This window comes from Bison bison, unplaced genomic scaffold (assembly GCF_000754665.1).
Source record: "Bison bison bison isolate TAMUID 2011002044 unplaced genomic scaffold, Bison_UMD1.0 scf7180017864500, whole genome shotgun sequence".
NCBI classification, from domain to species: domain Eukaryota; kingdom Metazoa; phylum Chordata; class Mammalia; order Artiodactyla; family Bovidae; genus Bison; species Bison bison.
This window is the reverse complement of record NW_011495059.1, coordinates 7,001,853-7,017,673: the sequence shown is the minus strand read 5'-3', so window position 1 is coordinate 7,017,673 and position 15,821 is coordinate 7,001,853. Positions and strand designations below refer to the sequence as shown.

At 50.1% G+C, this 15,821-nt stretch overlaps 1 protein-coding gene across 1 annotated transcript in view; it reads right to left on the bottom strand.

Annotated features, from left to right (window-relative positions):
- SOGA1 (suppressor of glucose, autophagy associated 1) overlaps positions 1–15,821 on the bottom strand; it is a 69,092-nt gene that overhangs the window by 23,334 nt on the left and 29,937 nt on the right. The window contains exons 3-5 of the mRNA XM_010829245.1: positions 15,026–15,184; positions 2,862–2,924; positions 1,016–2,206 (exon numbers count right to left, since the gene is read on the bottom strand). Coding sequence (XP_010827547.1) covers positions 1,016–2,206; positions 2,862–2,924; positions 15,026–15,184 — 1,413 coding nt within the window. The remainder of the gene's footprint in view (positions 1–1,015; positions 2,207–2,861; positions 2,925–15,025; positions 15,185–15,821) is intronic.

Genomic DNA, 15,821 nt, shown 5'->3' with positions numbered 1-15,821 from the left:
GAATTTTTTTTGTTTTTGTTTTTTTTAAATGAATTAACTTTATTTGACTGTGTCAGGTCTTAGGGGCTTCCCAGGTGCTGCTAGTGGGAAAGAGCCCACCTGCCAATGCAGGAGATAAAAGAGACTCAGGTGGGAAAGATCCCTTGGAGGAAGGCATGGCAACCCACTCCAGTATGCTTGCCTGGAGAATCCCATGGACAGAGGAGCCTGTATCTATCAATGGTGAACGACTAAAGGAACTGTGGTATATTCACTCCATGAGGTCATATCTGGTCCGGAGAACACTCGGAACTACTTCTACCTGAGACAGCAAACGTAATGGTGAGTGAAAGAAGTCAGGCGCAGGTGAGTGTGTTCTGTGTGATCCAATTTATGCAAAGTTCAAAGACAGAACTGAATTGAGAGAAGGGTTACCTTGGGAGTGGGGACAGTGGCTAACAGGGGACCTGAGGAGGGGCTGCTGGGGTTCTTGTCATCTTGATGATGACATGGGTGTGCTCACCTTGGGGAAATTCATTAAGCTGCACATTTGTGTTTTGTGTGCGTCTCTGTACGATATGGTTCAGTAAAAGGTTTATATATGTGTGTGTGTGTGTATATATACACACAAATATATAAAAAGTAATAGGGGAGTTCCCAGGTGGTCCAGTGGTTAAGGGGCTTCCCAGTGGTGCTAGTGGTGAAGAACCAGCCTGCCAATGAAGGAGACTTAAGAGAGGCCAGTTCGATCCCTGGGCTGGGAAGATGCCCTGGAGGAGGCCGTGGCAACCTACTCCAGTATTCTTGCCTGGAGAATCCCAGGGACAGAGGAGCCTGGTGGGCCACAGACCATGGGGTCGCAGAGGGTCGGGCATGACTGAAGCGACTTAGCACTGCACAGCCAGTGGTTAAGACTTCACACGCATCCATTGCAGGGGGCGTGGGTTCGATCTCTGATTGGGAGAAGTTTTGCCTGCTGCACAGTGCGGCCAGGCGAAAAAAAAAAGCAATAGGGCCCTTGCCTGGGACGTCTTACCTGGAAGTCTGAGCCAAGGTCTTTGGCCAGAAGAATCTCCTTGGAGGGCCCCTGGGAGCTCAAGGCAGGCAGTGTGGAGAAGGGCTCCGGAGGCTCCTTGACGGGGCCCCCGAGGACCGAGTCTGCCTTCCTCGTGAAGGCGTTGAGCTCCTGCTGGAGCAGGCTCAGCCGCACCAGGAGAGCATGCATCAGCTTGGCGTCCCTGGGGCCCTCGCTATTGTTGTCTGGGGCCTCGTGCAGCCGGAAGTCGGCGCACTCGTTGTCCAGATAGGGGCGTAGGCCGGCAGAGAAGCCGTTGGCGTCGGCCACCAGGACGTCGATGGCCTTGCTGACCAGGACGGCCTGCTCCCTCAGCCCCGGCAGGGCCTCGGCCTCCCGGGCCCGGCAGAGCCGAGCGGCCGCGGGCCCCGGGGCCTCAGCCAGGGAAGCTGGCACGCACTGGGCGGAGTCGCCAGCCTCAGCGTCCGTCTCCAGCATGGGCCGCGTGCTCTGGCAGGAAGCCAGGTCACAGCGCTGGAGGTTGGAGAGGAGCACGCGGTTCTCATACTGCAGCTTCTTGACCTTGCCGCTGAGTTCGCCGATCTGCAGCTTGGCGGCCGCCAGCTCCTCCTGCGAGGGCTCGCTGAGCACCGAGCAGCTATCCTCCGACAGCGTCACGTCCAGCTCGTGCTCCGAGCGGTACTTGGCCAGCTCGCTCAGCAGCAGCTTGTTCTGGTCCTCCAGCTCCGCGGAGGAGCGCCGCAGCAGCTCGGCTTCCTCCTCCACGAACTGCAGGTGTCGACGCAGCTCCACCAGGCTCTCCCCGCACTCGCCACCGCCCAGCGCAGAGAAGGCCAGGCGAGCCCCGGGGCCCCCGCAGCCACCGCCGCCGCCGTGATCCTTCATGTCGTCCATCTCGGCCCGCAGGCCGCGGTTCTCCACCTCCAGCTCCACGATGCGGCGGCTCAGCAGGTTGGCTTCCTCCTCCACCAGCTTCAGATGCACCTTGAGCTCCGTCTCCCGTGAGTGGGGGGCGTCCGCCAGCTCCTCCGCCGACAGGGCACCGTCTAGGTCCCCGTAGAGCGAGCGGTACTTGAGCAGCTCCTCCTTCATGCCGTCGTTCTCCTTGGCCAGCTTGGTGAGCTTCTTGCACATGAGCGCCGACTCTTCCTTTGCAAAATGCAGCTGGCACTTCAGGTCCGCGCTGTCCTCCTGGGGCCGGAGGGGGAACAGGGAATAGGCAGGAGCCAGGAAAGTTAGTGTTGGGAGGCTCAGCCACACCGTTTCGGGAGCTCTAACTACTAGGTGCTGGGAAGAGAGTCTTGACGCTTAAGGCGCTGGGGGTCCAGAGAGGAGGCAGAGAGGCGGACGCAGCACACAAATGGGGCACACATATAGCCTGAGGAGTCCAGGAGGGCTTCCTGGAGTAAGTGACATTCTGTCAGTGTGACTGTTGCTGCTAGTACTACTACCATTGCTACTGCAGTTTTCTCATCTATAAAATGGGGCAATAACGCCGCCCCCAACAGACCATGAAGAAAATTAAAGGAGACAATATATAAAAAGTGCCTGACACCCTGATCATCCAGAACCACTTGAGACTAACTGTATTCTGTGCCTGACCTGTGCTACAGACAGCACTATACAGAGCAGAGCATGTGAGAACCACGGGTTCAGGGCGTAGTTTGGAGAAGTAAAGCTGGCATCAAAGCTAAGAAAATGAACAAGGGGAGGACGGAGTAGAAACAGGGGAGGGGTGGACACCTCTGGGGACTCCTCAGGCCACTTGTTAAGCCAGGAGCCTTCAGACTAAAACCTGCCACTTGGGGTTATGCTGCCTGCGGCTGTGGAGGCTGACCAGAAGTACCTGCACCGAAGACTTCTTGTCCGTCTTCCCCAGGGAGCGCGTTCCTCTTTTCTTCAAGGAGTGCTGGAGGAGGATTAAAAAGAAATTGAACTGAAAGCTCACAAGGGTGATGCACATCCAAGAGCAGTCGTGGTAGCCAGGGTTCTGCTGAGAAATGCTGCCCTCCCCAGCCAGCCCAGCCCAGCCATGGCCAGCCTTGAGCAGCACCAACTGCTGAGTTAGAGGAGTCTTAAGACCACCGAGAGACTGCAAATGGAGAGCCAGGTCAGTACTTAAGACGATTCTGAACCCACCTGCCCAGGGTTCCTCCCCTCTCTCCCACCCCAGAATTGTGATCTAATCGGCTTGAGCCCAAGACCTGGAAAATCTGGGTTTCCATTCTTGTTTGTCTTTCATTCATTCACCAAAGACTCCCTGAGCACCCATCATGTGCCAGGCAGAGTAAGGCATGGAGAATACAGCAGGGACCATGACAGACAGGTACCAGGGGGATATTGGAGTGTTATGCCCAGATCCTCCCCTTAGTACTAGAACATTCCTCTAGTCCCCCTTCCAGCGATGGTCACTGGCTGAGGGCAATTACCTCAACCAAGGTCTTGTGCCCTCCCTGTGGGGGCGAGGGGGGCAATGGGGGGAAGCCACATTCAATGACTAGTCCATGCCCTCTTCCCACACCAGCTCTGGAGCTCCCCATCAGATCAGCTGAGGCCATGAGTATGAATGCTCCGCAACTCAGCTTCTCCTGCTGCCTCCATCTCTGATGGCGTTATTCCAGGAGGACGCTTCCATAAGCCTCTGCATGCAAATCTCCATCTCAGGGGGAATCCTGAGCTCAAGGAACCGGCATTGTAGTGAGAACTTTAATTCAGAGTGGATATTAGTAAACAGTAATATTTCTCTTATATTAAGTGAAATAAATCAGACAGGGAAAGACAAATACTGTATGATATCACTTTTACATGGAACTCCAGGTGGCTTCCCTGGTGGCTCAGATGGTAAAGAAGCTGCCTGCAATGTGGGAGACCAGGGTGTCATCCCTGGGTCGGGAAGATCCCCTGGAGAAGGGAACGGTAACCTGCTCCAGTATTCTTGCCTGGAGAATTCCATGGGCAGAGGAGCCTGGCTACAGTCCATGGGATCGCAAAGAGTTGGACACAACTGAGTGACTAACACACATTAATAAACAAAATGAATATGGTAAAACAAATCATAATTATATAAGAGGCTTAGAAATGATGAGGAACTGATCTTTTTTTTTACAATGTAAATGGTAGGTTTTCATGCAGATAGGCTCTGATAATCATCATGATTCAAAAACACAGAAGCAGGGATTTTCCTGGTGGTCCAGTGGTTAAGATTCCATGCTCCCAGTGCAGGGGCGAGGGTTCTATCCCTGGTTGGGGGAACTAGGATCTCACAGGCTGCACAATGAGGCCAAAAAACAAAACAAAACAAAACAAACACAAAAATACAGAAGCAATAGGGGAAGAAATTGATACATTTGATTAGATAAGCAAATTCTATCTGGGGCAAAGAAATGCTCTAAGAAAAGTAAAAATATAAATGACTAACTGGGAAAAAATATTTGCAGTGTATGACACTGACAAATGGTTAATATCCTAAATACATAAAGAGAGTCACAAGATAAAGTCCAACAAACCTACAGAGGAATGGGCTAGAGAGATGAAAACCAGTTCACAGGCAAAGAGTGGTAAATAGCTCCAACCATAGGAAGATGGTTCCCTATTCATGGAAGAGAAATGCAAATTAAAACTACACTGAGATACAATTTCTCACCTATCAGATTGGCAAAAATCCAAACATCTGACAACACATTCTATTGATGAGGCGATGGAAAAACAGGAACACTCAATATCAGTGGCAAGAATGCAAAATAGCACAAGTTCTATAGAGGGGAATTTGAGGAATTGTTACAATCATCTTTTCTGAAGCTTCTCAGCATTTAAAAAAGTCACTCAGAGGCATGAGTCCATTGACCACGTCTTCCCTTGAGAGGAGTGAGTATTTCACTTAGTGGAGTATAAAACCACTTTGGGGTTGCATTTGACTTTTCAAGTCGGGCAGGTAATCTTTGAGCATGCTTCCAAGTAGTTTGAATACATGTGCTTCCTGTCCACCACCTCTCACACCCCACCCCTGTAGGTGAGAACCAAGCCTCCTCTTTACTGAAGCCAAGAGAGAGGTCCCACAGCAAAACCAGAGCTGACGTGGGACCAGTTCTGGACAGAACTCTTGCTCTAGCTCCAAAAACTGGAAGGAGAAAATGTATCTTCTTCAACAGAGGCCAGAGCGGACCCAGCACAGTGGCTCTCAACCTGAGGGCAAATCAGAATTACCTAGAGGAAATTTTAAAAAGTGATACCCAAGATCCCAGCCCCAGAGATTCTCACATCATTGGTCTGAGTAGGTCCCAGGCATCAGTATTTTTAAATAGCTTCCCAGGTGATTCTAATGTGCAGCTAAGGTTGGAACTACAGAGCTAGGGAGGAAGATGAACCCGAGACAGGCTCTTAAGTTTATCTTAAAGCCCAATCAAATTCTAAAGAGACCTTTTGAAATGTAAATGAGGCAGGAAGGCAGAGGCTGATATTTCAGACGCTGGGTGCCAAGAGCAGGAAGGCAGTATTTGAGAAGGGCTGATGGGGGAATCTTTCAAAAGCTAGGAGGTAAGAGTAGGGAAGGTGGGTGAGGGTCACAAAACAAGTCTTTCCACAAAGAGCTCCTCCCACAAAAGAGGTCTGGGAAGGGGATGCTCAGAGAGAGACCCCCTCCCGCAGTGGTGAGGTGCGGGGTCTGGAGTCAGACGGTCAGGGTTGCAGATCTGGGCCTGCCTATCGCAAGTGTATTGGGCTTCGCTGGTAGCTCAGATGGGAAAGAATCTGCCCGCAATGCGGAAGACCCGGGTTTGGTCCCTGCGTCAGGAAGATCTCCTGGAGCAGGAAATGGCCACCCACTCCAGTGTTCTTGCCTGGAAAATCCCATGGACAGAGGAGCCTGGTGGGCTATAGTCCATGGGGTTGCAAAGAGTCAGACAGAACTGAGCACAGAACACTTTCACATCACAAGCTGATGGGTGGGTCCGGGAACTCAGGTGGGACGCCTGGGTGAACCACTTCCTCTCCCAGAAACTCCACTCCATCATCTACAAAACTGAGCTACAGATTAAATGACTACTGCAGACCTCCTGGAGGAGGCAAGTGGGTGACAGGAAGGGGAGCCAGGGGTTCCCAGAGGCACTGAGAGGTCCCAGCCATCACATATGAAGGACTGAGATGATACAAAACCTGAAGTCATTAAAAAGGGCAGTGGGAGAGTGAAATTCACTGACACGATAAACTCTGAGACAGAAGGAAGGAACCTGTAAAACAAAACCTGCAACCCAAACGTCCACCAACTGATGAATGGATAATAAAACATGGTATATCCACCCAGGGGAATATTCGTCAGCCATGGGAAAGAATGACGTCCTGATCGATGTTACAACATGCTTGGAAACACTGTGCTGAGTAAAGGAAGCCTGTCACAGGAGGACACATCGCATATGATTCCATTTACATGAAAAGTCCAGGAGAGGCAAATCCACAAAGGCCAAAAGTAGATTAGTGGTTGCCAGGGAGGAAGAGGGAGTGGGGAGTGACTCGATGGCTTGAGGTTTCTTTCTAGGGCGATGAAGATGTTCTGGAATTAGAGAGCCGTGATGGCTGTGCAACTCTGAGTACTCTAAAAACCACTGAACTCTACCCTTTAAAAAAGACAACCTTTATGGTAAATGAATTATATCTCAAGAAAGCTGTTATTTAAGACAAGCTAGAGGGGGGCTTCCCTGATGGCTCAGTGGATAAGAATCCACCTCCCTATGCAGGAGACACAGGTTTGATGCCTGATCTGGGAAGATCCCACAGGCCGTGAGGCAACAAAGTGGCTGCACCAGAACTATTGAGGCTGGGCTCTACAGCCGGGGAGCCGCAACTACGGAGCCCATGCACTGCAGCTGCTGAAGCCCGCACACGCTAGAGCCTGTGCACCGCAACAAGAGAAGCCACTGTAACGAGAAGCCCACGTACCACAGCTAGAGAGGAGCCCAAGTACCAACAAAGACCCAGCACAGCCAAAAATAAATACATAAATAAAATGATTTTTTAAAAAAACTAGAACGTGTTACATCTTTATAAAAATAAGACACGTGTATGCATGCATGCGTGTGGGTATACGTGTGTGCGTGTGCATGGTGGGGGATATGATTTAAAGAATATACACCCAGTTGAAAACAAGGAGAGTACAGAGAACTTGCACTTCTCACCTTTCTAACCCCACATGTTTTTGAGAGGAGTGAAGACATAGTCCACCAGTGTTTTCTCCTTAAAGTTTTTTAAAAATTACATAATTTTTAAAAAGTAAATTAATACCTAAAGCTATATTCTCACTGTAAATCTATACTATGCTGACAAAGCAGGAGTCCCCCTGTTTATACCCTCACCCAATCTCCTGAGGGTGACCACAGCCAAAGGTTGGCTGGAGCTCCTTCTAGACCTCTGGCTCTGTGTTTAAAATACTGAAATAGATGGTGTTCTTTTAGACTTTTTTCCTTCCTATGTTTACTTGGCTCTGTGATCTTTGATTTTTATAATAAGCACCTTAAGCAGAAGAAAACCCCTAAACATCCAGCATTTAAAAAGACAGCCTGTGTTCATGCTACATTATCATGTATGTTACAGAAACTGTGCTTATAACATAATCCCATCTTTATTTTGAAAAATACATACAGAAACAACTATACATTGTAAAGCATGAAGGCCTGAAAAGGCACAAACTAAAATCATGGGTTAGGCTGAAGCAGGCATCGAATTGAGGGAAGTGGTTAGGGGAGGCTTTCTTATTTTATGTATGGTTTTTATCATTTCTTATATTTTGGAGCGCACACTCACATTCATTTAACTTCAAAAAAATCCAAAAGGGAATACAGTTCAGTTCAGTTCAGCTGTTCAGCCGTGTCCGACTCTTTGCGACCCCATGGACCGTAGCACACCAGGCCTCCCATCACCAACTCCCGGAGTTTACTCAAACTCATGTCCATTGAGTCGGTAATTCCATCCAACCATCTCATCCTCTTTCGTCCCCTTCTCTTCCCGCCTTCGATCTTTCCTGGCATCAGGGAATACAGTGAACCCATTAACCGGCTGTCTCACCCCAGGCAACCAAGGCAACCAGAGTCTGCTGTGTCCAGCCTTAGAGGTATGCTAGGCATGCATTTATGTGTTTTTGTAATGAAATTTTTGTTTCACTGACCTTGTATTACTTTTCTAGTCAAAACAAATGCATATGTACATTTCAATATGTGTGCACACACATAGAAAAACATACTGGAAATACAACAGATTGGAAAGAACTCCGACCCAAATAGTAATCTGGTAATTACGCAGAGGAATTCCCTCTGAATAGTGGGCTACAGGTGAAACTTTTTCTCCTTATGGCTTCCTTGTATTTTGTAGTCTTTCTCTACTAAGCATATGTTAACTGTCAGGTGGAAGGAGAAAGTTATAGTAAAGGGTTTTATTTTGTTGTGTTTTTTTTTAACGTACTTTCCCCGAGGAAAGTCATGAATGCCTTTTCAATAGGCAGAGGGGGTGCTCTGAGTGCCCACCAAAAAAGGAGGACAGGACTTCTCTGGTGGTCCAGTGGCTAAGATTCCACGTTCCCAATGGAGGGGGCCCGGGTTCAATCCCTGGTCAGGGAACTAGATCCCACATGCCACAGGTAAAGATCCCACATGCTGCAACTTAGACCCAGTGCAGCCAAATAAATAAAAATAAATTTTTTAAAAAAAGAAAAAAAGTACAGGCAGTGGGCAGAGAAGAGGGGCTGAAGCAGGAAACCTTTCAGGACCAGAGTGGCTCCAGTCTTTTCTGGATGGAACGGACCCTGCCCCAACCCCATCTCAGCCACGTGGGCTCCCATAGTGCTCTGCGGCTCTGGAGGGAAAACAAGGCAGGCTCACAGAGCACACAGACCTTCCTCCCCTCTGCACGGCAGCAGCTGGTCAGGCGGGGTTCCCTCCAGGGAGCCAGGACGTCAGAGCCCCTTTGTGGAGCCCCCAGGGGCAGATGTTCTGTTCCTGAGCCTTGCAGGGTGGGATGGGGCGGGGCGGGGCAGGACAACGCCTGAGCACCCACAGGAATGCCAGTCACATGTACCGGACCCCGAGGGCACACTCCTTGGCCGCCAAGCAGCAGGGGGCTTCCCCACCCACGAGCAACGCACAAGGCCGCCTCTGGGCAGCCAGGGTGGCGCCTCTAAGCATCGTTGGTCTAACGGCTCCTAGTAGCAGCAGGAACTCTGTCCCCACTTGCCCTTCTCTCCCTTCTTGGGGAGACCAGGATGGTGCCCGCGCCCCCCCCAGCCTGCACTGGAGAGGCTGCGGAACACAACTGCAGCGGCCCCCTGCCTGCTAATACCTTCCATCCTGCCAGGAAACAAAGACCAACCTTCAAGGAATAAAATGAGCCTTCTGCCAAAACAGTTGGGTAGATTTTCACCCAGTTTAGAGGGGATGTTTGAAAAGGTCTCCTGAAAACACAGACTGTGCTGTGTGGATGAAATTTCCTCCGGAGTGGTGGTGGTGGTGGTGGAGGGGGATCTGGGTTGGGGGTGCATCTCAAAGACTGAGGCATTCTTGGCTGAAGAAGCTAGAGAGTGGGTGTGGTTCCTGGCTGGGGGAGACCACTGGGGAAGAGGGAACAGAGAGTGGTTTGACAAGGGCCCCAGATCAAATCACTGGGACAGACGCCGCCAACTGCAAGCGCAGTCTTGCAACTTAACTGCTCCTTCTGTGGGCAACTGGCAGCCTGATATGGAGAGCTTCTTGCTAGAGGCAGCAGAAGCATATTTACTTATGACTTATTTTTTAAATTTTATGTTTTGGCTACGCCTCGTGGCCTGTGGGATCGTAGTTCCCTGACCAGGGATCAAACCCGCACCCCCCTGCATTGGAAGTGCAGAGTGCTAACCACTGGATCACCAGGCATGTCCCAGAAGCATAGTTATTAGATTAAGGTAAATACTTCTTCGGGACCACAGCCATCATAGAGGTTGTCAGGGTGCTGACACAATACTGATAACCAGCATTGATCAAGTCCTTACCTGCTTTGTCTTGATCAATTCTCACAAACACCTCTGAGAAGCAGGGATTCATAGTCCCATTTTATAAACGAACAAACTGAGCACTAGAAAGGTTACACGATTTGCCCAATGCTACAGTTACTTGCCAATAAGTGGCAAAGCCAGGATTCAAACCCAGGCCCATGTGACTTCCAAGTTCAAGTTCGTCCTGCAGCACAGAGGCCATAGCAGGGCTGCACAACATGATGAATCCAGCAGACGGAGAGGGGAGCCCAAGTGAACTGATGCTACAGTCAGTGCCCTTCTTACCCCATAAGAGTGGGAATCAGGCCAAGAAGCCCGGGCCAGAGAAGGAGGTCCTCACTGGAATAAGCAGCCCCTTCAGAGGTCCTGAAACACAGCAGGGTTCCTTCTGGGAAGGCCCCTGGACGGGGCAAGGAGCGCAGGGGCATTGCCATGAGAGTCAGTGTGCCTTTGGAAGATGCAGAGAGTCCTTTCTCCTATCCTGTCTACATGCAGCAGGTCCACTCCAGGTATACACCCAAGAGAACTGAAAACGTGTCCACCCAAAAACCTGTACACAAGGGCTCACAGCAGCATTAGTTCATAACAGCCCCCAAAGTGGAAACAACCCCATGCCCATCAACTGATGAATGGATAAACAAACTGTGGTCTCTCCATACAAAGGATTATTATATGGCCAGGAAAAGGAATGAAGTACTGACACCTGTCTCAACATAGACCTTGAAAACATGATGCTAAGTGAAAAAAGTCGGTCACAAAAGATCACATTGCATGATTCTATTTGGATGAAATGTTCACAATAGGCAAAACCATAGAGACAGAGAGTCTCTATGTCACTCATACACTCATACATGAGAGGTTGCCATGGGCCGGAGGGGGGAGTGGGCAGTGACTGTTGACAACAGAATGTTCTGGAATTAGATAATGGTGATGGTTGCACATCATTATGAATATATTAAAACCCTTGGAATTGTACACTTTAAAATGGTGAATTTTCCCCTGGTGGTCCAGCAGTTAGGACGCCACACTTTTACTGCCAAGAGCCCGGGTTCAATCTCTGGTCACAGAGCTAAGATCCCACAAGCCAAAATAAACACATAAAATGGTGACTTTTATGGTATGTGGACTATATTGCAATTAAACAATTGTCAAGAGGAGTACCATCTATAGAACGTGGACAAAATGGGAATTCCCTGGATGTCCAGGGCTTAAGACTCAGAGTCTTCACTGCCAAGGGGCCCAGGTTCAGTCCTGGGTTGGGGAACCAAGATCCCACAAGCCTCGCAGCATGGCTAGAAAGAAAACAAAATAAAATGGGGACAAAAATCACTATGTACCTTGGGAGGCTGTTGGCTACACCACGTGAAGACACATAGAATGCTTAGTGCAGCGCCTGGTACAGAAGCGCTCAGACACAGCAGCTTTATTATAATAAATCCCATCAACATTGATATTGGCTTTCTGCCTAAAATACAAAGAAGGGGAGTGATCCTGGATTGGGGTTGGGGGGCTGCTATTACGGTTTTTGAGCTGCAATCCAGCTGGCGACAGTGCCACTGCAGACATGGCTGGGGCAGGCCACCCTCCCTTCTCTCCCGCGAAGTGCCGTCTCCATAGCAACCACATCAGTTCAGGCCAGGGGCTCCTGTTCCCAGCCGGGTGACAGCATCGCCACAGCAACCTGTCAGGATGGCAAAGGCAGATCTCGATGATGGGACTAGAGCAGCTCTGGCAGAATTGCTAAGGGACCCCTGTCTCCATAGAAACCATATCAGGAAAGAGAAGGAGGGGGGAGAGGGCAACCAGCCAATAAACACAGGGCCACGCCTCCCTGCCCAGATCCTAAGACTCCAAGGGACATCAGGGAAGGCTAAACCAACTCTGCTGATATCACCTTCAAGAGGAAGTGAGGGACTTCCCTGGAGGTCCAGTGGCTAAGGATCCACCTTGCAATGCAAGGGACATGGGTTTGATTCCTGGTGGGGGAACGAAGATCCCAAATGTTGTGGGGCAACTAAGCTCGTCCACAACTAAAGAGTCCATGCGTCACGACGAAAGAGCCGCATGATGCGACTAAGACCGGCTGTAGCCACATAAGTAAGTAGGAAGTGAACCAGTGTTTCCTGAGCATCTACTGTGTGCCAGGCCCCACAAAGGACTCTTTACACGCTTGACTTCATTTAAAATTTCACTAATAATCACCATGCCCCCCCTAAAAAAAAACCCTAACTACAGCAGTCATAAACGACCACCACTTCTAACACCAGAGTTCAGCGGGTTTTTCCCCCGATTTCCCTCCAGGCTATGCATTTTTGCATAGACACATATGCTTCAAAACCAGTTTGTTCTGTATAGGTCTCCAAAATGATTAGCGAGATTGCACAACATGCATGGTTCTATCATTTCCTTTTTGTGCTTAACAATGTACCTTAGAAATCTTTCCACATCACTGCATATGTATCTACCTTTAAAAAAAAAAAGGGAAAGTATACCTAATATAAAATTTACCATTTTAACCATGTTTTCCTTTTATGGTTGTAAAATATACATAACATAAAATCTGCCATTTTTAACCACTTGCAAGTGTACAATTCAGTGGTATAATCACCACTCACCTCCAGAACTTTATCATCACCCCAAACTGAAATGCTGTATGTAGTAAACAATATCTCCCCACACCCTCCCCCATCCAGGTTCTGATAACCTCCAGCCTACTTCTGTTTCTATGAATCTGACTACTCTCTGTGTCTCATCCAAGTGGAATCATACAATACTTGTCCTGTCGTGTTTGGCTTACTTCATCGAGCACAATGTCCTCGAGATTCACCCACATTGTAGCCTGTGTTGGAATCACATTCCTTCTTGGGATTACACATACAATGTAAGTACATACTACGTATTTCTTTGTTCATTGATGGACATGTAGGTTGCTTGTACCTTCTGGCTACTGTGAATAACGCTGCTATGAATGCTGTTGTTTAGTCCCTCGGTCGTGTCTGACTCTTTGGGACCCCAGGGACTGCAGCCCACCAGGCTCCTCTGTTCATGGGATTCTCCCGGCAAGAATACTGAGTGGGTTGCCATTTCCTTCTCTAGGGGATCTTCCTGACCCAGGGATCGAACCTGGGTCTCCTGCTTGGCAGGGGGGGTTCTTTACCACTGAGCCACAAGGGAGGTCTGCTATGAATATGGGGGTACCAATATCTGCCCATGTCCCTCTTTTCAATTCTTTGGGGTATATACCCAGAAAGAGAATTGGCCTATTTGGTGACTCTGTGTTTAATTTTTTCAGGAATTGCCATATTACCTTATTCTTTCTAACTTCCTCATAGTGTTCTATGGCTATGAATCTTATGACTGATCACGAACCTCGTAAGCTAGGTACTGTTATTATCCTGACGTCACAGAGGAAGAAACTGAGACTTAGAAAGGGGAGGTAGCTTCAGGGTCTCAGCCACATCTCAGCCAAGGAAAGGCTGGGTGACCTCAGGCAAGCTCTCCCTCTCTGGGCCTCCTTTTCCCCTCTTTTTTTTTTTAATTTATTTATTTTAATTGGAGGCTAATTACTTTACAATATTGTAGTGGTTTTTCCCATACACTGACATGAATCAGCCATGGGTGCACATGTGTTCCCCATCCTGAACCCACCTCCCACCTCCCTCCCTCCCCGTCGCATTCCTCTGGGTCATCCCAGTGCACCAGCCCTGAGCACCCTCTCTCATGCATCGAACCTTTCCCCCTCTTTTACAGTAGGAACAGCCTGACCTCCAAGGCACTTTCTGAAACTGTCTCTCCTTTTCACTATGAAGGGTGGCAGCAATGAGATGTGTGGAGACGGTGCCCTCTGGCACCAGGCCAGGCCAGGTCACAGGCGACAGGAGGCTGCCTGAGGGAAGGGGGCACCACCCCGCCCTGGGAAGCCCTGAGCAGCACATACCTCCCTCTCCACTCTGAGAAGCCTTTGGCACATCACACCAACACACCCAGCGGGAAGGGCAGCTGAAGGACTGCTCTGGCCTCGGGGCCGTGGTGTGTCCTGGAACGCTAGAATGCCTGTCCCCGGGAAGATGAGGCCTGTGCCCCAGCACAACATTTGATCCTAGGATGCCTCGGGAGCAGTCAGACAGCTGAGGCCCAGCTGGGGCCAGAAGGCACCCGGGCTGTCTGGGACACAGAGTGCTGGCTTCTGGAAGATTCCAGCCCTTAGGCATCGCCTCTGCTGGTGGTTTCTAATCAGTGCACCCCAGTGGGTCCTACTGGACCTGGAGGACATTCCTCCCTCCCTCGGGGCCATTTTCCCATCCATAAAATGGGTACAATCACAAGTTCACTGGGCCTATTATGGAAATTATAGAAAGTGTCTGGCATGGTGCTTAACATGTTGTACACCTAACACACGGCAGGAGGAAGAACAGGCTGCCAGGTGGGAGGGGCGCTCCTGAGCAAAGACAGAGAGCCTGGTGCCTGGAGTCACATTTAAGAAGCAGCTGTGTCCTAAAAATGTGCTGAGACACCAGTCAGAGGCCAGCCCCAGCAGTGACTTTACACCGAGTGGGAGCGCCTGGCTGTCCCTAAAGCACATCCATAAAATATATCCCGCTTAGTCCTTCTGATGACTTGGAAGTATTACTATCCCATTTTACAGATGAGGAGACTGAGGTGCAGAGGGCTGGGCTCTAGGCTGGGCATTGCTGCATGTCTTCTCAAGTAATCTCGCACCCAGTTGTGCTCCTTTGATGGCTGGCTGTCTCCTTCATTGGCCTCTGGGCTCCTGGAGGTCAGGAGCCACGTGTCTCTCAAGCACCACTGTGTCCCTGGTGTCCAGCACACAGTTCTCACAGGAGGTGCTCAGGGAGCATGTGCTGGACCAATGAATGAATAGACAGCTCTGCCAGGATGGCATAACAGTGCAGAGCAGAGGTTCAGAGACGCTGGCTGGGGTGGGGCTGGCACATGCCTGCCCAGCCCAGGCCTGGCCCTTCCAGGTAGGACAGGACCCTCACCTCTCTCGGCCGCTCCAGCTCCGTCTGCAGCACCTGCTTGGCCAGCTCAGTCTCGATAAGCCGCTGCCGAAGCTCCTCATTCTCCTCTTCCAGCCTCGCCCGTTTTTTCTCCACCGCCTCCAGCTCCTTGTGCAGCCGCACTGAGATGTCTTTAGAGACCTGAGCAAAGGCGAGTGACAAGCAGGGCGTGAGCAGGCTGAGGGCCATCCCACCTTGGCCACAGAGCAACCCCAGGGCAGGCAGTTACTCTTATCACCCCCACTTAAAGAGGAAGAAACTGAGGCACAGAAAGGTCAAGTAACTCAACAAGGGTCACACAGCCAGGAAGTGGGAGAACCAAAACCCAAACCCAGAAACCGTATGCTTCCTGTGTTCACATCATGGTCCAGCCCCTAGAAAGTGAGAGGCCCTGTCTATCCTTAGCAGTGCCTTTACATGTATCTGGATCTTTTAATGCTTCCAAAAGCCTCTCCCATCCACCTTCTCGCCCAGTTCTCTCAAGAGCCTATGGCAGGACCAGAAACTCATTTTTATTTATGTATATATGTATGTTCTTACTTATTTTTGGCTGTCCTAGGTCTTTAGTGCATGCGCACTCTCTCTAGTTGAGGAAATCAGGGGCTACTCTCTAGTTGCGGTCATGGGCTTCTCTTTGCAGTGGCTTCTCTTGCAGAGCACGGGCTCCAGGTACACGGGCTTCAGTAGATGTTCCTCTCGGGCTCCTGCGACAGGTGGAATCCTCCCTGACCAGGGATTGAACCGGCAGGTGGAGTCCCAACCACTGGACCGCCAGGGA